We start from the raw sequence: 27172 nt of genomic DNA on the forward strand, positions 1-27172 counted from the left end.
AGAGAGAATGAGAGCTATTTAGAAGATGCACTGTGGTTTAAAAAACAAGATTAAGGCAAAACCTAAATTAAGATTCCGGCTGGGCTTTTATGCATATGCAATCTTAAGCCAAGACATTAAACTTGTGGCTGGGATTTCGCTGCTTGCTGAGCTTGTTCCACAGGCTGCTTACCAGCACTGTAACTTTGATACCAACACCAGGTTTAGCACCTCAACATTTAATACCAAAATGAGAATATAGCAAAAACCTTGTAAAAAATTTGTAGTTGTCTGAATAAAGTGTTGGGCTAAACAGAAAATATTCATATGGTTAAAGCTGAACATTCTGCCTTTCTTTTTATCAAAACAATACTTTACACTTAAAACATTAACATATTAACTTTAAACAGATATTGGAACAGAAGAAGTACCAAACATGAAGAATTATCTTTAATATTATATATATTACTGTATATACAGTGGGGGGGGGGGCAGGGGGGTAAACAAGACTACAGTTGCATAGCAGTCCTACTAAACCACTACAGTTCCCACAATACCATACATTTATGGAATTTTATCGCATTTACATTTATAAGTCAACAGTTTAGCTACTTTAGCTACTTTTAGTTACTCGTATTACAGAGGAGGGCCAATGTAGTGTTAGAAGTCTTGCCCAAGGACTCTTATTGGTGTAGCGCAGCATAGTCACCCAGACCGGAAGTCGAACCCCAGTTTCCCACGTGGTGTGGTAGCTCACTGGCAGGTTGTGCTGGACACAAATCACACCAATCCAATGGCTTACAGCATAAGATTTCTAGGTGACGCAAACATTTACCCTAATATCACATATTGTGTATTCTCCGTCCGATTGCATTCACTAAACTGTGACCCCTGTACCGCCACGGTTCAGAACAAATACTTGTACTGTTACACCCATAAATGACCTCCGTTAAAAGTTACGGTTTCTGCCGTTATGGAGGTTTTTGACGACCTAACTGATTTGCGTATGGAAAACACAGTGTTCTTGTATTTTTAGTCTGAAACTATTTTAAAAGGACTGAGAGTATTTAAGAACTGTTCAGCATGTTGTAGTACTGAAAAAACAAACAACCATTTAGTATTTCTTTTTGTTTTGCAACGCTACTCACAAGTGTGTGGCATTTCTGTTTCTCCTCTAACTCATGTGCTACCCTGGCCTGCTGAATCCTGTCCAGCTGTAGTCTTCTGAGCACACATGAGGAAGTAGAAGCAGGATATACACATACACACACACACACGCCGATGTGGCTCCGTCTGGGGCATGTGTGTTTGTGACACAGGAGAATCAAGAGGTGCAGCAGGGCGTCTGGGGTCATTTACAGTCATTTCAGTGTGTTAGGAGGGGAAGTCATTTGTGACTGGGGCTGACCAAAGTAGGAGAGGGAGGATACACCAGTGCCACATTCACTCGCTCTGAGCCATTCTTCGGGCACACTATCTCGGTCAGTCCCTCTGGCCGAGGCTGGCTCAGCAACTCACCTAAAACAGACAAACACAAAACACAAATCACAATGCTATCATGAGTGTAGTTTTAGCTTCATTGAATAGCATAGCATTTCATAACTTAACATTAATTTATTAATGGTAAGTGGAGCCAAAAATGGACAATGAGTGTTGAAACAAGGATATGATGTATGGCTCAGAGATTAGAGCACACTTTCTAGGTTGAGGCTATTTCTTTCTGCTGTAAACGTTCATTTTTGGAGCCACAAGGCTTTTGCGTTATTCGTCCTACAGCACTTTAACATGAACCTTTTACACTGACGTTATAAGAAGTGCTTCACCGCAGACAGCCTTCTGAAAGACACATAATACAGGGAAGCCAATCAAAAGAGAGCTCATTTTCATCCGTCTCAAAGGCACAGTACATAAACTCATTAGAATATAAACTCACAGGGGGACCTCAGGCAATATTAAAATATGTAAGATATAATCCCTTCAGTGACAAAACTTACTGTTAACTTCATTTACAGAATCAAGTCAAAGACTACATAAAGTGACCAGTCTCCTGACCCCATGTTTGTTTTTGATGACTCAGATCTTAAAAATGCAGCAAATAAATAAAAATATCAAATTTTGTCCAATAGGGGGCACCAGCATTGCATTCACTGTGCTCCTTTTCTCCCAGTGCCTCAGAGCACTGCTGCAGAGGGAGGATCCTAACTGATGGGAAGCCTGTGTGTTGTGAAAGTGCAGATAAGGCAAGGCTCAGCTGCTGTGTCACAAGTTACATTTTTAATCTGATCAAACAAAACCAGAATAAACATGGATTAGTAATGCCCCAATCAGTGCCATGTGATTCCCTGCAGAGAAACACTCCTGTGTCTGATTCACAATTTCAGATTTTATACATTTAATCATAAACAGGCCTACACTCTTACAAATGTCCAAACTGGTTCTTTGGAGAGATAAGACCTATGCAACGAAAAGGTTCTATATTCTAAGTATTATTCGTCTAGGGTTATAGTCTGGGTCAGGGGAAACTGATCCTATATCCACTTTTTAAATGTGTTCCAACAATGTGGAATAATCTGTAACATTGGCCAATATTTATTTTTTAGCTTTAACACATCATGCTGCTATTCAAACTAAATTAGAAGGCACATACCGCAACCCCTCTGTGTCTGAAGATATTTCTAAAGAAATGGCCGAATACGGCAGGAGGTCGTGCCTACAGCGTAAAAGGAAAATAAAAAGCTTAAAAAAGAAGAAGGGGTTGTGACTGACAGTAAGCTTGAATGTGATTCTCAGTGATGGGCCCAGCTGTAACTAAGCTGGAACTCCTTATTAGCGCCTGTGATGCTGGCGAAGATGAAGATGAAACTTCACATGAAGCCAGGGGCGCTGCCAAGAATTTTGGGCCCCATTAAAAGATATTAAACCACAACTCTAACCATTCAGCCAAAATACTTTCCCCACCCAAAACAGCAGTCCTGTGTAAAATATTGCTCTTCTGAGCATGTGCATCAGTTTAGGAGCATGAACTTATCAGATGAATGTCGGATATAGGTAGAATATAAAGAATAGTGATGGAATTTGGCAGAGAAATCGTATTTGGGCCTAAACCTTTATAAATGCTAAATTACATAATACATGTAAGTAGATGCTAGACCTTTGCTCACAACTGTGACTGACTTGTCATTTCCAATGTAAAACAGCAAAACACATACCCAGGCTCTGGTTTATGTTAAAACAGTTAATGGACCCTTTACTGCTCCTCCAAACTGGACATAGCTTTTCTTTCTCTTAATATTACACCAAAAGGAATCTTTCACAATCTGAAGCAGCCAACAAATTATATACAATGCAGTCAACAAGGTTTTGTCATCTGTCAAAAAAATTCCACCAATGATTTACCAGCATATCTCATCTATTACTAACTGCAGGGATTCCAGACATTATCCTGGCATAACGCTCAAAATGTGTGCACTTCCCTCATCAGATGTTTTCTCTTTATTTGGCTCCCAAATGTTACACACAATAGAGGGCTCATAACAATCTGATTTGCATTAATACTGTAATAACACGTCTGGCAACTGACCTGCTACCAGTACATCTGGGCCTCACTGTACAGCAGATGCAGGCTGGCCAGTATAACTGCAGTCTGTACAGTTGCGTACGTGTATGCGTGGCTTCAGGACAGAATTTACAACACACAGGCAGCTTAACTGCGCTGCAGTTTCCCGACATATATTAATTATCCTATAAGCCGTGTCATACTAAAGGAGGCTAATGCTAGAGATCAACACAAAATGGAGGCTTAATAACCCACTGTAGTGATCAAGCACAATAAAAGCTTTGGTCAATGCTCCATGTTTTCCATCTGCCAGTGCTGAATAGAGCAATAGTCTGTTCAGTGCACTTGAGCCATTAGTCCTATTGATTTTTCTGCTGCTCGCTCCTTTGTCCAGATAAGGGCAGGGTGGAGCTGGGCGGGGCCTACGCCTCTTAGCGAAAGGAGCATGGCTAGAACAAGGCCAGCAAGGAAGAACCATTTGACAGCATCAAGGAGAACCTAGCCTAATCTAGTACAGGGTCAAGGTTTTGTTAATGGACAGGACACATTTACGTTTATGGACTAAATTTTGTACCAATGATCATGTTGCTGAACATTGTGATTGATAATTTTGTTCAGGAAATGGTTCAATGCATAATAAAATCATCATTATTAAGTTTATTCAATTTTGTGAATGCCTTGACTCATTAAAACACCAACAGAAGCTCATAGGAGTTCTCTTGTAGTATGAAGCCTTCAGTGATATCAGCATTACAACAACCAAGAACATGATTACCGAGCAGCTCTTGCTTGGCAAAATCAATAACAGGACAGGATATACTGGATATATATATATATGTTGATTTTAACATTACAAAACGGGCGCGGTTGAATTGCCACCTTCAGACTGACGCATGCTGCATCAGGCTTACACTTCAGTGAGCTGGAGTGAAGTCATGTCCCGGTTAATCTTTGCCGTCTCCGCCTGTCTGGGTCAGTTCAGAGCTGCAGCGCACCCGGACGAAATGGCAAATGGAATCATGGAAAAAGAATGTGCCGTTCATTCTCATTCTGAATAACATTTCCAGGTACAACACGTGCTCACATTCCTGTACTTCGGCCCACTCCGGCCTGTTTGTTCCTCTGCCAGACTCTCCATCAATTTTTTTTTGCTTACTCTCAGAGGAGCAGTATAAGTGCCTTAAAAGGGAAACTGCTGTTTCTCAGGACTCAGGCTGGAAAAGGTTTCTTATCCTGTTAAAAAGCAAAGCCTCTACTTGTATATATTGTGGAAGAAACACAGGGAGGAAAGCCCAGCTGAGCTGGGAAGACCTGCACGGATAACAATGGGTTTAGAGGCCTCTGTCCCCAATGTCATTCCTGCAGAGTGAAGGGGCGGGGCGGGGGTCTCAGACCTCTCTTTTGTTGAAAGTGATGGATTAAGAAGAAGAAGAGGCATCTCTGCATTAGTCCGCTGCATTAGTCCTCTCTGGCAAAATATCCAGATTACACAGTTGTTCTTTCACATCAGATGACGAAAACACAACCAAACTATGTTACACTACCTAAATTAGCATCAGGTAATAATCTGAAACTGAAGCTGTCCTTTATAGCGTCACAAATCTAAAAGCACCTTTAGCCACAAGGTCCATCAGTCCCTGTACAGAAGCACTGCCAATAGAATAGGACTAGAGCAGATAAACATGAACCTAGCAGCAGCCATTTTAAGGGGTGAACACTTTGCTGTGTGTGTGTGTGTTATTTATAAAAATGGGCAGAGATAATACCAGCTATCTGATCTTGGTCACGGCCAGCCAAGCTGTTCTTGCTGACACAGGGAGTTAATGTGTGATAAAATTGGGTCAGGTGGATGAGGAAGGAGGGGTTTGGGGAGAAGACAGGCTGACTGGCTTCATCGCACTACAGCATGCCTTAACCTCTAGATCCTATGAACAAAGAGCCCTCGCCCACCCAACCCTGCCCTCAAACACTGAGCCCATCTCCACAGTGCTCCCTCCATTACTCCCACTTTTAAAGGCAAATACCATCACTTAGCCCAGTCCTCGGCTTACACCTAGGATCCAGACCTTTACAGTCCCGTTTCCCTAATAAGAAATGGTCGTCTGTGACAGATAGCGGAGCTGTGAGCAGTGGATTTCCGTACATCTGCTGAACTATTTTAAGAGGAAGGGAGAGGAACTCGAGCATGAGGGAAGTTAAACTCACCAAAAAATCCAGAGCGACAAAGCTGGCACGGTGCCAAGGTCAGGCCTGCCGCCTGGCCTTGCTCAGCCATCCTCTCTTCCATATTAATGAGTGCTGAGCGGGAGACAGTCAACGGCTTCTCCTTTCACTGGGCTACTTGGGGCCAAGAGACTAGCACTCTGTGGCTTAATCAGTCTTACAGACACGGGAAAGAACTGATAAAATCACAGTGTTTTCCAAACATATCACATTGTATGTAAGATCATATTACGTGTGCATCAATAAAGCTAAATAAAGCCCTTCTTTATGACTGCTGCTACTCTATGCCAAACCTAAAATGACATTAATAAATTAATATTAATAGTAATACTGATATCATTTACACATAATGGGTTCTTTTGTTAAAAGTTCACCATAGGGACTACTGTACAAATTACTGTAGTGTTTAATGACATCAATACAGACATGTCAACATAAAACCTGCACTAGCTCTTAAGACCAAGACAGTGACCCCTGCACGTGTGTCTGGAGCGGTCAGGATTTGCCAAAACACAGCAAATCATCTTCAGTCAGTGCACACACTCTCACCTCCCAAAATCGGCTTACAGGCTCCCACACAAAGGATTTTGTGCAGAACCAATTCCCTCATTTAATCTGGGATTCATATTGGTGGTTCAAGCAGTGATAATATAACTCTGCCCATGCAATCACAAGCATATTATATATATATATATATATATATATATATATACATACACACACACACACATACAAACACACACACATACACACACACACACATACACACACACACACACTATGTAATTTTTGTAATGTGTGATCGTGTAAATAGCGGTCAGCCACAAAATTAATACCACCTCCTTGTTTCTACACTCATTGTAAATAAATGATATCAGCTCCACTAACCATATAGGAGCACTGTGTAGTTCTATAAATACAGACTGACGTCCATCTGCATCTCTGCATACTTTATGAGCCTCCTTTCACTCTGTTCTTTAATGCTCAGGACCCCACAGGACCACCACAGATCAGTGTGTTTTTTGCGTGGTGGGATGTTCTCAGCACTGCAGTGGTGTGTTTGCGTGTGTCATGCTGGTTCAAAAGGATCAGATGCAGTGGTGCTGCTGGAGTTTTTAAACACTGTGTCCACTCACTGTCCACTCTACTAGACACTCCTACCTAAGCGGTCCACCTTGTAGAGGGAAAGCCAGAGACAGAAGCTCATCTGTTGCTGCACAGTGTGTGTTGGTCGTCCTCCAGCCCTTTATCAGCAGTCACAGGATGCTGCCCACTGGACGCTGCTGTCTGGGTATGTCTGGTTGGGGTACTATTCTCAGTCCAGCAGTGATGCTGTGTCTGATCCACTCAGTGTACCAGCGCAACACACACCAACACGCCACCACCATGTCAGTGTCACTGCACTGCTGACATTGACCCACCTCCCTAATGATACCTCTGTGATGGTCCCAACCACTGAAGAACAGGGTGAAATGAGGCTAACAGTCTGCAGAGAATCTGATGGACTACAGTCTGTAATTAGAGAACCACAAAGGGCTCCTATATGGTAAGTGGAGCTGATAAAATTGACAAGGAGTGTGGAAACAGGTGGTGAGGTGGTGTTAATGTTATGGTTAATCGTTGTTAACTGAATAAAATGAACTGAACTGAAACTACTGCCGTCACGATTTTATTTTTAGCCATATCATATTGCCCAACGTTATTGGTCATCACAGTTGTAGGTTCCTTACAGTAAGTATCAGTGCAAAATCTCAGCTCTGTCAGCCCTTAACACACACATGCACTCACATTATACTTCTGCCTGGGCTACAGTATCGATCAAAGCCAAGGTTCGGCACACTGCTGGCGAACTACCCTGCTCTCTCTGGGACAGGAAGCTTCCGTCTGAATGGAACAATGAGACAGTTTCCATAACAAAGCCTGCTGCTACTGCAAACACAGCCGCCTCAGCCTTGCTCAACATCTCCCTGACCACCATTTCAATATGTTAATACAACATTTTTTTTTTTTGCTGACAGGACATTAAGACTCTTTTAAATAACTCTTCAGTCTTTCTTTTAAGACTCTCACAATATTCACATCTAAATATAGAGTTTAATGGACACTGCTCGGCATATTTTCTGAAATAACATTCGACAAGGAATTCCAAACATTCAAAGCCTTTCAAATCACGATCTTGCTAAATAATGTGTGTTTACCATCTCCATGCCCCGGATAGGCTGTAGCGTGCTAGCAAGCAAGGCCCAAGAACATGGAATACATTTACGTTAAATCAACACTGTGCACTCCTACGGACTAAGGCCCAAACATCAGGAATCACTCACTAATAGACTTACATTAGGAATGAACAAAAAGGAAAGTGCAAATCCGTGCTCAGACTTCCTGTCCCATTCCTGGTATTTTCCAGTTTTTTTTTTTTATCATCATCAGTTACATGCTGGGACTTGCTCAGTAACCTTTTGTGAAGGCTGAAATCTGGGTCAAAGAACTTCTGGAATGCATCACCTCCTACTTCAAGTGTCCTGAGGATGTGGATTCAGAAAACCGTCCAAAACAAACATCCTTCCGAGCGAATGCTGGAGAACTGAAATAGAATGTGCTCTGCCGGTTATCCTTGACTAAGCTACACAAAATTCCTCTACACAGTAACATCTATTCACGGAAGTGAGCTCAAAGACAAACACTCAAACAATGAACATGCCAGCGATACACACACACACACACACACACACACACACACACACACACACACACACACACACACAATGAAACTTTCTCTCTGCACCATGTTCAGAACTGTTCTGAACTCCAGAACAGTATACTTGAAGTGATAGTATGAGAGTATTATGCGACATATATGAAGAGTATAAAGCCAACAGTACATAGGATCTTGTAGAAAGGATCTTGTAGAAAGGATCTTGTAGAAAGGATCTTGAGAGATCTAGGATCAGCTCAGTTGTTTCTTTGACAGTAAAAGGTGTAAAGTTGACCCAAGGCACCAAAGAAGTGTCAAAATGAGCAAAGCAGACAATCAAGAAGCAAAAAGATCTGACTGAATCGATCAGGCTTACAATTCAAAAAAGCACAAACATGGGGTTCCCAAGTGGCATAACAGTCTAAGCATCGGCCCTATAGTCAAGAGATTGTGCCTCTGATCCCTGGTGATGCCAAAGGCCCGTGACCAGGGAATCCAAGAGAGCGCGATTGGCCTCGCTCTCCCTGGTTCTCTTCCAAGTGTGTTCGCCTGTCCAGTGACCTGGCACTTCACCTTTCGGAGGCAGCACGTGTTAGCCCTTTAGCCTCCAGTCTAGGTAACATTATGTGTGATGGGGGAAATAGTACTGAAAATGGGTTCTTTATTGTGGGTTCTGGATGTCTGTATTAGAGGAAATTAGTTGACCATTCAAAAAGATCCTAGAGGTTTTATAGTTCAATAAAAGACTATTAAACAGTGTAGCTAGTAAGTGGGAATTTGTCAAGGTTACAATGAGGGTGGAAATGGGTTGGGCAAGAACACACTACAGCAAAAGTACAAAGTGTTCTGGATATTTGATGAAACTGTTCACTATCTAAACTAAAAATAAACCAGTATCAGCATAAGACATTCCACGGTAAGGCTCCTGGCTCCCACTAGAGCCGTTCTAATCAAGTAGCTCTCGATGTATTACAGAGCTAATGAACCCCAGAAGCTCTGGGTCTCCCACAGTCATTCTTTCTGACTGTTGTCAAGAGCTTAGAAAACTAAAGGCCCTGCCATTAGTTCCACAAGCTATTTTCTTCAGGTGGTTGTCGGTGACATTTTTTGAAGTGACTTTCTGTTCAGTCAGGGCACAGCAGGGCAAGGCAGCAGCATGAGCAGTGTGGGGGTCAGGAGAGGCCAACCCGCTGGGTTTAGAGATGAGAATGCCAACAGCTCAGCCTCAGGATTATCACTAGAGTGTTAAACAAGCCGGCAGAGCACTGCAATGAGACTAGCGGAATAACTCGCACCCTCATTCACACACAGAGTATATGTACACATACACCAATCAGCCACAACATTAGTACCACTGGCCGATGAAATGAAAACTATGATGATTATCTTCATCTACAGTGGAATCTGTCAATGTGTGGGATTTATTAGGCAGCAAGGGAACAGTCAGTTATTGAGGGTGGTGTGTGTTAAAAGCAGGAAATATGGGCAAGTATATCAGAGACATTTTGATGAGGGTCAAACTGTGATGGCTAGATGACTGGGAACATCTCCAAAACATCAGGCAGATCTTGTGGGGGGTTTCTATGCAGGTATGCAGTGGTCTGTACCTACCAAAAGTGGTCCAAGAAAAGGCAACCAGTGAACCAGCGACAGGGTCATGGGCACTTGAAGGATCTGCTGCTAATGTATTAGTGCCAGATACCACAGGATGCCTTCAGAGGTCTTGTGGAGTCCATGCCTTAAGTGATCAGATCTGCTGTGGTGGCACAAGGGGGGCCTACTCAATATTATGCAGGCGGTGCTAATGTTATGACTGATTGGTGTTGCTCATCACAGCTAATATTTACACACACACACACACACACACACACACACACACACACACACACACACACTGCTGTATATATAAACTGATGTAGCAACACAGAATCATGAGAAAATAACAGAACACTCAAGCCTATGTATCCTCTCTCATATTCTCTGATTCACATGCTAACAAACACACTGTGCACGTGCACTGAGGAGTGATCCGCACAAAAATACAGCTTAGCAGGCGTGTGGTAAGCTGACGTTTTAAACAGGGCCTTGCATCCTGATGACATTTCCATGCAGCTGTCGGCCAAGCCAGCTCTTCTGAAAAGGGCAGCCAGTTTAAGGTCAGAACGAGACCTCTTTAACCGTATGCACAACAGATTAAGAGACTGGTCACTGAGGTCGACTAAGACAAAGACAGAATTAAGAATGCCTTTAAGAGCGAGCAGATCTGACTCTGGTCTCACACAACTAAAAAACCCTGTGATCTATAAATAAAGAACATTACTACCCAGTTTAGAACATATATATATATATATATATATATATATATATATATATATATATATATATATATAATCTGCATGTTTTATCTTGTATCTCCAAAATGGCAACTGAGCTTTAAATGGAAGACAATATAAAGTAATTTTGGAGCATTTCTATTGGTCCATTCATCATAAAACTTGTAAAAGCACAATGTAAAGAATTAGACAGACACACGGTATGTCCAAAAGTGAAAAATGGCAAAAATGGAGATACAAGGGTTGTGTATCTAGAAAACCTCACTTTAAATAACTCCCAGTTTACACTTTTTTTCTACTTTGTAGTATTACACTGTTCTATACATCAGTTTTGAAGAAATGCAACAGCCATCCTTTACCAAGAACCCAAGAGAGCATAATTGGTCCTGCTTTCTCCAGGCAGGTAGGATGTCATGCATCCTCACGCTCATCACTCAGGGCAATGCTAACCAATACAGGAGTCTGCAGGCTAACTGAACAGAAATGGTCAGCTACTGTTCTCCTACAAGAGCCTTGATGACTTATCAACTACAATTAGGAGTCTTATCATGTTAAAACTTGATGATCTTTTACCTCACTCTATTAAGCATTGGATGTCAGTGTAAATACTGACAACTATTTAGCAAGGGTGGCCCAATAGAACTAATTCCTGCTCAGCAGCAAACATAAAAACTAACATATAACTGGACTGCTGGTTTACTGTAGAGTCTATAGAATTCTGTCTGGACACTCCACATACATCCACAAACCCACTAGCACACTGCCATCAGCTAGAGCCATGAGCACAAATAGCACATAACAGCAGCCTGGGCGAACAAGCATTAGTTAAAATGACTGTGAGAAACCGTTAAAGTGGTCCTAAAGGCAGGGAGCTTATCAGATTCTTTGACTTCGTGTTTCTCACATGAGTGGATGTGATGAGTAAAGGAGGTCAGTGACAAAGAGCTGAATCATCATACACTGGAAATGAGGTGGTTGTGTGTGTGTGTGTGTGTGTGTGTGTGTGTGGGGAGGGGGGGGGCAGCTGTCTTACAGTTCATTCACACCAGACATGCTGACACAGCTGACAAAGATGAAAAACCAAACTAGCAGAGAGTCACTAACTCCGGCAAACCCAAAGCTAATCAGATGAGGGGAAGGAAGACATTTGAATGCCACAGAGCGGAGCAGATGTATGGCTTTAGTACGGGTGGGTAAACACTTCAACATTGTAGGTACATAACCAGAGCCTTGAGAGCCCTAGTGAAAAAAAAAAAAAAAACAGGACACAAAGAGGACCTGGCAGTAGCAATAATAATAATAATAAGACAACATAATCTACATGTTTGTTGGCTATTGTTATGTCTTAAGCATGCAGGTGCACCCTTGAAGTACATCCTTCACAAAGTGTTGGTGTTGAAACCTGCAGCCTGGTAGCTCTCCAGGAGGAGAGTTGAAGACTACTGATATAGAATTGTGACTCAAAGAACCATTTGCATGTCTGAAAAGTTGGGGATGAGGTAGTGTGGTGGTCATCCAACATCCTGACCTTACTAACGTTCTTGTCACTGAATGCAATCAAATTTTCACTGCAATGCTCCAGAATCTAGTAAAAAGCCTTCCCTGGACAGTAAAGACCGTCACTCCAACAAAAGCACTATAAACTTTTTTTAATGCCCTTGATTTTGGAAGAAACAATAAAGGAGTAGGTGTTCCAATACTTCTGTCCATAAAGAGTATATTAGCCAGGTTTGCAGACAGGTCAGAATGGACAGGTTACACCTGCAAAACCACACTGAAAAGCATGTATTCATTTTTTGTATTTAGAACGGCTGGAGAATGATCAGAATGATAAATGAACAACTGGTAATAGAATCAAAATGTGTAGAAGCACAGATGGTAATGACGACCATGATAACAACAAGAGTCACATTGCCCACCCTTACAGCCAAGAACAAGCCCCATGGCATCTCCTTAATTAGGCTGATCCCAACTGAACAGCCGTCTCTAACAAGCCTGAATAAAACCTGAGAAATCGGTGACCTACTTTCATCGAAGGATCTCTTTCAGAATGGCAAAACAAGCTTCAGGCGGCAACCTGGAAGTAAGTGTCCCGTGTCTTTCTTCTCCGTCATTCGAGCATGGTGGGGTTCTGGACAGAATCTGGCGTTTAGACAGGCAGCTCTTTGGGGTCTATGCTGTGGTGGCCAGAGTGGTCCGCCATGCCAGGAGCACCTGTGGCTTCAAGATGTGTGCGGTTTCTGCTGGCTTTTCTGGTGGTAGATTTTAATTAAACATGAGAAGTGGCTAAAGGGGGGGGGGGGGGGGGCTGCACACTGCCACATCTGCTGCACAGAAATACAAACAGTGTGTTTTAGGATCTCAACGCCACTCTGCTAAGAGTCTCTTCTGGAAAGAGGGTGCAAAGGCTTCCAGGCGCTGCTCTAGCTAGAGTCTAACCATTTGCCTGGCTCTGCTTTATGCCAGTACTGTGGCTTATGCCTAGGCCAGACCATCTGTAAACAGTAGGAATGGATATGGTTATTCAAATAGGGCTTAATATTGGGGCTTTGTGTTGTGGCAAGAACCTGGAGATATGATATGCATTAAGATTTAATATATCTTGTGATATATTGCGATACTATAAGAAAAAAATAACTTTTTTATGCAATCATAACAGTGGGATCTGAGGACAACACTGATATCTAGAGGTTGCAGCTTAAACACATAAAATGAACCATTGTCTGCCACCAATTTCTGCGTGTAAAATAGTCAAAGTGTTTCAATATTTTTATATTACAAAATTTCAATATCAACAGGCTTAAATGTATATTGTTATGGCAAAAATATACATTTAAGTAAAGCTACACATTGAAAAAAATCTCTTCATTCTTCATCCTCCAGACATACCGCTGATCCATAAAAATGAAAAGTTTTGTTTTTAGGCATGTGAATCAGCGGTATGTCTGGAGGACGAAGAATGAAGCATGGTGGTGGCTCAGTGATGCTCTGGGGCTGCTTTGCTTCCTCTGACACAGGAAACCTGCAGCGTGTGCTCAATCGGGCAAGATGGATTCAATCAAGTATCAGGAAATCCTAGGAGAATACGTCATGCCTTCTGAGAGGAAGCTGAAGCTTGGGCGTCATTGGACCTTCCAACAGGACAATTACCCCAAGCATTTCTCAAAGTCCACCAAGGCTTGATTTCCTTGGTTTGTAACCTAAGAATATCAGTAAAGTGGAGGCCACTACCCATGAGGAATGGGCTAAGATTCAGAAATGCTGCCAGAAGCTGGTGTCTTATGTTTGCAGCAGGTCATTACAGCAAAAGGGTCCTTTACTTAGTACTAAAGACACTTGCCATGACATTCTTGAATAATTCTGAGGCTGCAGCATTCATTAAAAGTGGCATTTTGTGTTGAATCAGGAGAAACCACTTGTTACTTTAGCTGTGTTGAGCTATTCGTCTTGTTTCATTGGTTTCTTGCTAACAGCTAAAAAATTAATTGGTTGATTAATATCAACTGCAACTGTATAATACTTTAATACTTGGGTACAAATCACCTATAATGCTAGCTGCATGCACTTCATTTCTGTTAACACATCTTTCCTTCATAGAATTACAAGATAATCTCTCACGGAGATGTTTTTTGTTAAAAAATGGTTAATAAGAACATCCCAGGCAAATGTCTATGAGGCTTGTCTCATATAAGGCTAACAGTAGAAAAGGCTGCTGTAGACCAGCAGCTTCACTGCTGGGCCTGAGGGACAGATGTTAACATCTGCTGCATAATGAGCTCATTGCCCATAAAGCCTGCTGCCCGTATGTGCTACTGGGGATGTCAAGTCACATCAATATACACACACACGCCAAACCAGTTTCTCTTTGTAGGGCCCTCACTGTCTCCAAACCCCTATACCCATCATTTGCTAAAGATATGAGGCTTCACATCACTTGAACATTAATGATCCTAACCACAAACAAAGACCAAAGACTTTAAAATATATACAAATGCAAATCACTCCACCCCTTAACAGGCACTGTAAAATGCTTGTTAACTGTCTAATAAAATAGACCCATGAAAAGGGTGAGGTACTAGTGTTGAGCCTGCCAATCAATAGCAAGTCATCACAGTTGGAACAAAAATGTCCAAAACTGTGGGTTCATAAGAAAAGGAAAATGGTGTAATAAAATTTAATTCCATGAATTCACCAAAGACTCTATAAAGAAATACACAGAAATGTGATATTTCTAAAATGGCCATTACTTCAGATTTAGCTGTAGGACTGAAGTCTAATGCTATAGTGCCAAGTAACTAATAATAGTAATCTTCACGGCTGTTCAGCATCATTGGGTCACAGAGGATTAGAGCACATGAGTAAGCAAGCATGCTAAAGGCACCCTGAAGCCAACGGCAACATGGGGCAGAACACTGGCGGTACCACTGAAAAAAATATGTAGGATGAATCAGATAGGATATATAAATATCTCAGAGACATAGACACTTCTGTCCACCATCTAGAACATACAGACTGTTTGACCATCATTCAAAAACAGTGTGCAGTCAACAGCTTCAGTGGAAGACCTTCAAGGCCCTGGTCCAGCCCAGAGAAGGTCAGCGGTCTGTCTCCAAGAATAGCCACGCCTCTCGGTGCGGAGGAAGTAAAGGCTATATTGGGAGTCTAAGGTCAGGGCCTTCACAGCGTTAGAGCTTCATCTCTCGAGAGAATGCTGCTTTCTGCCATGTGCTGCAGCCTCTGGGTCCAGAAGAGTTATGTAAGTTCTGCATGCGATGCACTGGCCATTACCAGTGTCCGAGTGATCCCGATCAATCCTCGTTCTAAAAGCGCAACTCTGCATAACCATCAAGGGGATGCTGGGTAAAGACAAAACAAACCAACTAAATTTCCACTTACCTTAAACGTTATTCCATCAGTATCTAAATGATCACACGCTTGGTATCAGAAATTGTATGAAATAAGGGAGTGTGGGGCATAAACTAATGCAGGATTAATTGTAACGTGGATGGTATTTAACCTGTTTCAAGTAGAACATGCCTCTGATCATCTTCTTTTAAATCCCTACAGCAACCTTATATGCAAATTTTCTCAAGATTCACTCTGAATCCCTTGTTTTTCCTACCATGGAAGTCACTTATTATGGCTGTAAAATATGCAGTGTTCCATTTACTTCAAATGTCGGAGCTGGGAATGATGTAACACCAGAGTCAACACTGCAATAGTTGTCATTTTCGAAAAACAGCTAGCTAAAGACTTCAAAATTGACCACAACTGTGGTTTGTGCATCCAAACGCCCTGGAAACAAGTCCATAGACAGGAGCTGAACAGTACTGTGTGTATGACTAATTAAAAGTCATGCCACACATTAGCTGATTAACCCACACAGGAAAATCCTCATTGAAGGGAGATGATCATGACTATAAAAGCTCAGCCTAGGTCAAAACATGGAAGTACAGGACACACAGCATACACAGCACATACACAGTTGAGTCGTTCAACTGGGTTGTAGGACTTGTCATCCTGCATCAGCACTGTGAAGCTTGATACACAGAGGCCCTGGCAGGACTGAGTGGTCACTTGAAGCATGAACAAATAATCCATCTCACTTCGTAGAAACTATTCACTCATCACTCTGATAGTTCTGATAGTTACTCCCTACGGGGGCTACATGATATGGATTAGACGGATTAAACAATTCCGCAACATCTGAAACTGGGATCGGTCGAGAAGCTCTGCACAGAGTAAACACATTGTAGCCATTATGCTGAAACCCTTCATTATTGATATTTTTCACAGGTTTACAAAATGTGAACATATTGGTTCTTTACATTGTGAGAAATTGACCAATAGAAATGCAGTAGAATTTTATATTGACAGTATATAGTTATATTTAACTTCAATTGAAAGTAGTTTTGAGGTTTTTTTTTTTTGCATGACAGCAGCGATATATTCTATTTATATATAATAGATATATTGTAATAATATAGCAGCTCTACTCCCTATGGAAGCTTTTAGCTGTGACACAAACCACCCATTCATGATTAATATTTGAAAAAGTGTGCAGTGACCTGAAGAGAATCCCTGAAAGCAGAGAGATGTAGAAGTGGGACACGGAGGGTGTGAACCCATTTCACTTGCTCAGATCTGTTAGGTCGAAAACAACAACAACAAAAACAACAGCCTACCATGTAACGTTTCAGAGAGAAGCACATTAAGAGAGGAGCACAACAGAACCAGGGGCGCCCTATAGGAGGAGAGCTAGGTTGATTCAAAGTGCCTCAGTGACAGGGACCCTAAAAAAATTTAAAGGAGTATTTTGGCTGAATTGTTAACAGTTGTGGGGCCCCAGTGTAGTACCTTTTCATGGGTGCCAAAATCCCTGGCAATGCTCCTGGCCAGAACAGTTATCTCTGTGGGGCCTTCATAAACATCTAAGCCCAAAATGAAGAATTTAACTTCCATGGATATCCTAACTGCACATGCACTGTAAAAAAAAAATAATAATAATAAATAAAAATTAATTCCTTACAATTTACTGAGCTCTCTACTCTCTCTGCAACAGGTGGAGAAACATTCAGTACTTCCACCACATGTGTTTGAAGAGAAGGTGGGAACGTTCCTAACAGACAGCAGAAACCAGTCCATGTAGTGCTTGGACCCAGATGAAGGATAAGAGAGAGCAGAGGTCTCTAAATGCGGGCAGCCACAGCACTAATCACACACACTGATACAGTTTCAGCATGGAAAAGCCCTCATCTCCATCCACGAGGCTGCAGACTTGAGACGACAACACCGTGGCAAGGACAAGCAACACACTGTCTAATCAAGGGCAGGTCACACAGATTAGGTACTGCGACAGGCTTACAATGTAGGACTCCACAGAACACGATGACATAACAGGATTGACATCATCTCTTAGGGATTACGGTGCTGCTTGGGATAACAGCATCTCATACTGGCATAATGCAAACATGCACAATACCAAAACAAAGCAGGGAGGAGGGGGGTGTCCTGGGGTAGAGCAGGCCAAGCAGATCTTCACTCAGAACTGCAAGCTTCGTGTACTGTTTTGAAAGTTCCTCTCCCACTTAGAGCAGTGGTCATTAGCACGTTATTGGTCAGTAATGCATAGATAAGAGTGGGCCTTTTTGAATGGAGGTAATGATGCAGACAGTATCACAGCTTGGAAAGAGCAGCCTAATGTCACTTTCTCTTCCAAGCATGAGAGTTCGCCAGAAAAGCCAGACATCTCACGAGATCCACTAAACTGGAAACACCCACAGGTTTCCTGTTTCACTCTCACACACTAACAGCCTTTCCTGCATCCAGTTCTGTGACCTAAATTCAGAGGAGCGTAAAATACTGGCAGAATTCATAGGTAATTGATTTTAAAATCACAGAGATGTGACCGTTTTACATATTTTAAACTAATATTTGTTACTGTACTTCAGAAGAACATGTCATTTTTTTTACTGGTTTTATTTAGGTATTGGTACTGGAATCAGCCATGGCTGATCCATCTTAAATGCGCAAGCATAAGAATCTGAGACACTCTGAGAAAAGCCAAACTGTGATGGCTAGATGACTGGGTCAGAACACCTCCAAAACATTAGGCAGGTCTTGAGGGGTTTTTTCTGGTATCAAAAACGGTCCAAGAAAGGATCTGCTGCTAAAGTCTTGGTGACAGATTCCACAGGACGCCTTCAGAGGTCTTGTGGAGTCCCTGCCTCCAGTGGTCACATCTGTTGTGGTGTCAGGTGATTCTAATGGTATGGATGATCAGGGTATTATAAGTGATGTAACATCATGTAGAATCCTGTAGTAAACATTGGAAATGTGTCCAAATTTACCAGAAAAGTCCAGCAGAACAGGCCTGCCGTACACCATGAAAACAAATGACTTTTGAGTAGCTGCCATTCCGAAATCTTTTACATCTCCCCCCTAAAAAACATCCCAGTCTTTCCTGTGTGCAGCGACAATTACTGCCGCGTCTTTCATGTCAGTGTTTGCCTTTGCTTTGAGGAAATCACTGTGTTCCAGTGAGGCCAGATAGCAATCACGGAAACTCAAAGAAGGTCCATGCCGAATTCTAGCCCTGCTGCAATGGCTGAGACCCGTGAACCTTACAGGACCCTGAATTCAGCGTCAGTTCCCAGAATCCCTAAAAAAGTTTTGAAAGGCAGAACTGTAGTGCATGAATAGAGGGAGGTGACTCTTTACAAATGCACCATTATTCTAAACTACTGATACACTTTCAGAGCTGCCAGTGACCGTAACGAGTCCCACCGCATCAGAGAATACACAAGATCGTATCAAGCCCGCGTTTCAGCCTTTATGCATCACAGCACTGTCCCAGCTCGTTCCGAAGGCATAATGTCGTCTCCTGTTACAGGTCGCTGCATGTTCTCTGGCACGCCTTGAATCACTGAAACTGAGAGAAAGTGATAACGCCCAGGGGAAACGTCTGAAAACTCATGTAACCTTAGATTTATTTTCTTAAACTGTGAACAGTCACGGGCGTCTGATTTATGTGAAACCGCACTGAGCAGCCCCTCACACTCCACCCTCGAATGCTCGAACACTGTTTAGTCAGTGATTACTTAACCAGTGCTGCCTTGACTTAATGGTCAGTCACATTCCAGTCCCCCTTCTCACTCAGTCTAATCCCACCCAATCCACTAACCAGATTAGGAGAGGGCACAGCTCTCTGGGAGAGAGGAGATTGTTCAGAGCGCGGACAGAGAAAGTGCTCCAAAGCTTATTAAATGACGCAGTTTAACTGATCGGAACACCAATCAGCTCTAATCCACACCTTGCAACTCGCATACTGGTTACGTTCCCTGTCTTGGGACACAACGGAGCAACGTAAAGGATGTACGGATCCATATAACAATGGGACCATATATATATATATATTTTTATTATTATTATTTTTTTGCTGCATTATATCCTCTTAAAGCTATTTGTAATTAAATATGCAGTATGTCCCTCTCCCCAAAGTAGTGTTGATATCCATCTTGTAAATAATCTGTAAATAATACTGTTATTGCTTTTTACATACTATTATTTATATTGTGTATATGTTTGTAATTTATTTACGTTTTTGCATCTGAGTGTCTTGCTATCCCTTTTCTGATGTGACACTGAGAATTCCCCACGGTGGGACTAATAAAGGATTATCTTATCTTATGATATCCAACTCCACTATGGGAGTCTCCACTATGGGAGTGTGAAGACCCTTTCAATTGGTCAAAAACCTTTACATTAACTTCCTTACACCTTTATACAGTTCTTCACTCATTGATCTCTTTTACAAAAATGGTTCCTTATGAAACCAAAAATGGTTCTTCTATGGAAATCACTCAAAGAACCCTTTGTAGCACATATTTTAAGAGTGCTGAGAAAAAAGGATATTGTTTATCTATAACGAGGCATTGCGATAACAATACATTATCCCATTTCCCACCTCTAGTTTCAACCATTGCTCCATTCCAAATATCTGCACAACTAGAATAAGCAAAAGAGCTTATTATTAATAATAATAATAATAATAATATACACCAGACAAGAGCAACAAGAGCATCAGTGAGCTCAGGATGTTGAATGATCACCAACCCACCTCATCCCCAACTCATCCCAAATGTACTGGATGTAGAACCATCATTTCAGAGATCACAGTTCCACAGCTCAATGCTGGGGGGCTTTATACCCCTCTAGCCCACACCTGGTATCAAGCATGGTGCCTATAGGCTCATGTTTATCTGATCCAAAGTCCTATTCCATTGGCAGCACTTCTCTACAAGACTGCTGTGTGTGCGCATATGCACGTCTGTGTCAGCAATGAGGGCAACTTCAAATAGCTGAATACATTCATTAGATACTAAGAAATATTTATTTTTAGTCTTTTCATTTCACCACAGCACAAATTTACTCACGGCAAAAATTCTCAAGACTCAAGACTCTTCTTATGCGTTTTGTTTGCAAAAATGTGAGCAAAAGGGATTTCGAGAGGAACTCCTGCCCATTTCAGTCCACATTTCTATGTACTTGGTGCGCAGTTCAGCTAACGTTTGCATAGACCTGCTGTTCCAGATTAAGAATGGAGATTGAGTTCTGGCAATTCTGCATCATATATGACTAAAATCAACTGGTAAAGAAACCAATAATTTAACAAAATGTCAAAATGCTAAAAAAATGTCAGATCATGCCATGTGTTAAATATACAGCCCTCCACTGTGGCAGCAGCATGCCTGTCATTTGAGCAAACAAGTATTATAATATTCATTCTGCCATTCTGTTTTAACTGTTTTCAGAAAAACAGAAAAACCATCATTAGGCAGTCAGAGGTTCTTAAAATGGCAGCAACTCTCCCTTCAAAGTACAAAAAAGGGAATGGGCGTAGGTCATGGGCAGTGCGTGCTAAGAAAAGCAGCGAAAATGAGCGACCTTTGCCCTGTGGACAGCCCAATTTTGGCAAGCTACTATCTTTCCTGAAGCTCTGTATTCTAAACAAGACCATGCCTTGGCTCTTGCTCCTCAAACGTTGTATAAAACAGGACAAAGTTGATGGAAAAGTTATCAACAGGATTACATTGAAATTCCTTAATCTGCACACAGGTTCTAACCCCTTCAACGCAAAAACTACTGTATTGTCATTTGGTGCCACAGGGTTCTATTTTAGGGCCTATACAAGTGTTGTACATTATAATAGTAATTAAGTGTGGGCCTTTATACAGGGTTTGAGTGGTTTAAGGAAATACGCAATGTTAAAAACCTTCTTTGGTTAACGTTTTTTTTAGATTTTAAGCTTTAAAATGGTTGTTTAAAGAACCATCCACTGAAAGGTTATTTAGGCTGGTGGTTCTCAAATAAAAAAGGCCATACAAGTGGCTCTCCAGATAAACCACAACCCAGCCTGAAATACTTTAAAATACAGTAAACATATGGGTCATCTGGGGTCTCTAAAGGCCATTTTGAGAATCTTTGCTTAATGAAACTCATTCGGCATCAGTCCAAAAAACCCTTTTGCACTTTTAATTTTAGGGAGTGTGATGTTCTTACACAGTGAGCTGAAACAGTGTGTGGGGTCGTGTCTCCATTGAGGAGGCCATTCCTGCCGGACCAGGGGACAGTGATCCGTCTCTTATTTCTCACACATTTCTAGCCAAGTATATGGACAAGGAACATCCATGTTGTCAACTTGGCACTCTCTCTAAATAGTTGTCTCGCCTCATTGAACATGTTAGATAATTCTCAGTATTTTTAAATAAGCTTTCATAAAGACCTCAGCTACTACGCCCAACATGCAAAGGGAAAAAGTCTGAGGATTATAATACGACATGGAAACCAAGCTAATGAAATTGATTGATTAAAGCTCACAACACAGAGGAATATCCCGTTCCAATTACCTGCTTACATTAACAGAGACTTGGTGACCGGTTACACTTTTAAAATAGGTTGTGCTATATTGATACTTGGCAATGAATACATCTAGCGCACCCAATGACCCCAACCACTGCTAGGGTGGCAAGAAGCAGAGTGGTGGAAAACCAGGTTCAAATAAGCTGAGATCTCCACAACTGTTACATTCTGAGACCAAACAACTCGAAACAACTCGAAACAGCTCTTCCTCAAAGTTTGGAAGAGAAATAAGGCCACTCTCTAGAACATTTACACCCACAAACAAATTCATTGGCCCATGGAAAGGAACAGAAATCTTTTTTGATGGTGTAAGAACTGTTACTTAACAGGACAAAAAGTGCTGAAGCTTCTGGATAGTGCGTATAAGAAAGATGGCGCTCTGCAGTCATTACCTCCATTATGTTTAGTCTGCAAGAGAGAGGAGCCCCAAGACTGAATCAACATGCAAGTGGGCCAAAAATATCATTCCCAAATATGGAGGGAAGAAAAACGGTGCTGCTAAACGTGTTGTTCTGTCTTGTCCGAAACATTAGAAGGTCTACATATGGTAAAATTGACCTACAGCTTCTATTTGACCTTGCATACAATGGCCTGATCAATGAATAATAAACGTTGGGTAAAATATAATATGGACTTTATGTTGTTAAACAGGATCAAAGTGACTGCTTTAGGAATACATCTCAATTTTCAAGTTTGGTCTTATATTGACAGACATTTTTCAACCTTTTATTTTATTTATTATTCATTTTATTTATTATTAATTATTATTCTATCTCTGACTGTATTAGTCACAAAATTCATAGACAGACAACCTTTATGACAACCTATATTAGTATAATTTCACAGTATGTAAATAAATTACTCTGATGGTCAGCCAGTCTAAAGCACAGCCTCCACACATTGGGGTTAGTTGCAACATTGAGTATAGAAATAAAAAAATTGCTGGGTTTCCAGTCACGTTTCGCTACGGTCATGTGCATTTCCAAAATTTCAGAAGAAAACAAAACAAACAAAATGTATAGTTGTATTTCCATCCACTACAGTTCTGCTAAGAAACTTTAGATGCTGTAGGCTACCATGAGTACCATGAGTAGGAGCATCATCGAAAGCAACTTGCGTTTAGCAGAATCATCTTTTTAGCATTTGCAATCTTTTTATGACTGAGATGTTTGCAGTTCAGAGACGCCAGGCAGGATGAGCTGTGGCCCACCTAATAAGGGATTAGATCTCTGTGCCACACCCCGTCGATGTGCACCATACATTCGGGAGCGCAAACGCAATGCAGAGCCAATTTTAAGTCAAGCTTTAGATTCGGCATATCAGAATATTAAGTTCAACCACTGACGTGATTGACACTGACTATGTGTCAAGATCGGACCATCCGTAGGGTCAGTTGTTTTCACCAGATATTGGCCACCCAAACCAACTGATCAGAAAATCGTGTGATCAACTGCTTCATAGGTCATTGTGTATTGGAAAACCTCCTTTCCATCAGTTTTTTTTTTTTTTTTGCATTTTAGCTTTTCTTGTTCTAGTGTAGAAATCTTTTTCCATCACATTTTTACAATTTGCAAAAATGTGTTGAATGGAAAACCTGTGCATATATGATTATGATTATGATTCATCACAAACAAACCCTGGATTTCATGTAAATTAAATATATTTATTTGTGCCTGTATGTTTAAATGAATTTAGGTTGGAAAGCTTTCCTGGTAGAAATAACAAAATTTAGTTAACAACTTTAGCTAACACAAAAGCTAGTCACAAAACTGTCAGTTGGAAACTGTTTAAACTGGAAACTTAGATTTTTCAAATTTGTATTTGTACCAGAGATGTGCAACTCAAATTTACAGTTATTTTATTAAAAAGCTAAATGTGTAAGGAAGTCCCACTCTCTCGATTACGTTCCGATTAATGGAAAACAAACAGCTGCATCATTAGAGCTTGCTGTGCAGTTACTATAGTCAAGTCTCGGCCTTGGTGGCATGTGTATCAGTAACTGGGAAAAGAGCACGATGGGAGCATGCTCCAGGAAGCAATATTCAACTAGACATAAAAACACATCCTGGCATTGAAATGACTCACATAACATATGAGACCTGAATAAACCCCTCACTACAACACCGAAAACCTCAACATTCCTGCAAACCAGACGAGCATCAACATCTGCACTGCATTACAGGATTTCCAGGTGAAACGGTCACTATGCACAGGCAAAACACTGGGGAAGAAAAACACCTCAACATTTACAATAAAAGCAATGTGGTGATATATTAAATGCACTGAAATCTGGTATAGGAGAGAATGAAGCAGCAGCAGCATTCAGAACCTCAGAGCAGTATGTAATGCAGCTTCTGTATGTTCATTATACTCTCTGTAAAGTCAAGGCCTGTCTTGGTCATGGTGCTGTTACGTCAACTGCTGATTGGGCTTACAAAGAAAGAGGAATGTCCGCTGAGAGATGAAACAAGTTTTCTTTTCAGAACATGCCAAGTTGTTCGTATATTACGCCACATCCAGCTCTGCCTCATTACCCAAATTGGAAAACCCCCAGCTTTCTTTATGACTGCTCTTTGACAAATATGGGCGACGCTGGTGCCATTGCAGCTCTTACATAAAGTTCCTCTTTTTAATCTTACTAATAAGATGCTAAACAGGTTCTGCACCAACAAGGCCATAAACAGTGAAAATGACTCAGTGGTCTGATGCAACGACTGCTCTTATCTCTCCTACCCAGTTTGGAAAGCATGTAGACCTGCTAAATGCACTGTTAAACTGAAATTCAAATCAGACTACATTCTGTCCTATGTAAATTCTGTCTATCCTCTTAATGTCAAAATCTGAAATATGTAGAACACAATAAAATAGTAAATCATTTTAGTAATGGCATCAGCACATATTAGGTATTAGGTGCCTGAGAAAACCTGTAAAAAAAAGGCCATAGGCCAGACCCTGTCTGTGATCCCCTTTCAGACTGTACGAGACTCCTAAACCCCACATTTACTCCACCTTTATCTCCGTATGTTTGGCTAAAACAACATGGCCAAAGCCAGTAAGCACCCTGTACTGCTAAGGGCAGAAAAACACTGTCCAAAAACTTTGACAAGAAACATGCTAAACAAAGGTTAACACAGTTAACAGGTATGTAACCGCTGTATAATCTGCATAATGCACTGACTGACTGTCTAAGTGACAGACTTTACATAACAAACCCATTAGATAAACGGTCATCACTTGGAGAGGTGAGTAAAGTAAAGCTCTGGATGAACCTGCTTCAGATAAATGTAACCCAAGTAAGTAACACCAGTCAGCTGCAGCTAAGAACACTAATCAGTTAACACAGGTAGTGACTGAAACTCAAGGGAGCTCATTACAAAGAACTATCACACAGCAAAAACACTCAATTTTTCTCACAGCAGCTAACTGATACAAGCTCAATTTTAAGTGTTTACAGGTTTATAAGTTCACCACCACATATATCAAGGTAAAATGCTAACGGCATCACACCCCTCCGACAGGGGTGTTTGATACCCACTCTGGACAAATGTCACCATTAAACAAATGGAAAGTATATATATATATATATATATATATATATATATATATATATATATATATATATTTATTTATTTTTTTAACGTAAGACAGTAATTGTCTCTGAAAGACTGAACGTTGGATCAAAAGGGAAAATAAATTGTATGTGTTGTGTTGATCACCGTTGACTATTAGAGGCCATGTTTATTGAATCTGACTCCTTTAAAGTCATGTATTGCTTTAAAAAAAGGAGCTGGAAACCAATCTCAAAATTCATATCTCTAGAGTGCGCCATGAACAGATCGGTATGTGCTCTTCATCAGTAAGTAAGGGACAATGAGAATACTCTTCCAATAGTCGCCATATTCGTGTAATGTCTCAAAAATCAATTTCTTTGACTCTTTTAGTGGTCCATTATCAGATACTGCTGATCGACTGCCCGGCAAAGTCATGCAAAATGGATAAGATCAGGCACTTCTGTTTTAAACTGGCCAAATATCCAATTAAATATTAAAGTAGACAGTTCTGCACCAGTCGTGCCAATACACTGCATGTGCACTGTAGTAGAGCAGGGCTGGGCACTTTGACTACATCACTGCTGTCCAATGAAGAACATGCATCTGCACTTTTATCCGTTTTCAGTTTTCTCCATGGTTTGAACCCTGTAGCTGCTCCGTACACTGTGTAAATAATTCTGGATGAATCAACCAAGAGAAATGCTCCAAATGACCTGGAATAAACTCTTATTTGACATTGACATTGCCTTCCACTCAAAGCTAAGAACATTCTTGTCTTCTGTAAAAAGATACATGTTTTTTGCTGAACAGCGATGATAAGTATTGCGATTGTGATAAATGACATCAGAATGTCCCACTATACTTTTTTCAGTACATTGTTGGTCTCATTAGTATTAGAACACAATCTAGAATACTGACCAGCTGCATGTGTTATTACAAAAACAGCCTAATCAGCCCTGGTTCTTTGAGGATCCCCTGTTTCTAAATTTATTTACCTCCAGCAAAAGTCATATTCTTCCTTGAAAGGATTTCTAACAGCTTACAGAGCACTATAGTCCCGTACGCCATATGGACATTCAGACTCCCTTCACCTCACCTCATTACTGTCACAAAAAGGAATGTTGTCAGTTTACCAACAAGCCAGCAGTGCAAATACGGTCTTACATGTAGTCAGTGCAATCCCTGGCCTATAGGCCTTTTGAGACAAGCCGGATTTGTTCAGCAAGTTCTGCGGAGCACAGCGTTATGTTAAATGATTTACACAGCCGTGACCACAGACATGAGCTAATCCACTGCAGTAGCCTGACTGAGCTCCATGACCAAAGATTGGATGATTCGAAGCAAGAAAGAATGTAGAGGATTTGACAACTATGAATGAAAGAAGCGTAGAAATGACCGCTTAAAGGATAGGCAG

General features: G+C 41.2%; 1 protein-coding gene across 1 annotated transcript in view; it reads right to left on the minus strand.

Moving 5' to 3' along the window:
- mfhas1 (multifunctional ROCO family signaling regulator 1) overlaps positions 1-27172 on the minus strand; it is a 33845-nt gene that overhangs the window by 2552 nt on the left and 4121 nt on the right. The window contains exon 2 of the mRNA XM_072662676.1: positions 1128-1497. Coding sequence (XP_072518777.1) covers positions 1367-1497 — 131 coding nt within the window. The 3' untranslated portion in view covers positions 1128-1366. The remainder of the gene's footprint in view (positions 1-1127; positions 1498-27172) is intronic.

The sequence above is a fragment of the Salminus brasiliensis genome, chromosome 18 (assembly GCF_030463535.1).
Source record: "Salminus brasiliensis chromosome 18, fSalBra1.hap2, whole genome shotgun sequence".
Taxonomy (NCBI): domain Eukaryota; kingdom Metazoa; phylum Chordata; class Actinopteri; order Characiformes; family Bryconidae; genus Salminus; species Salminus brasiliensis.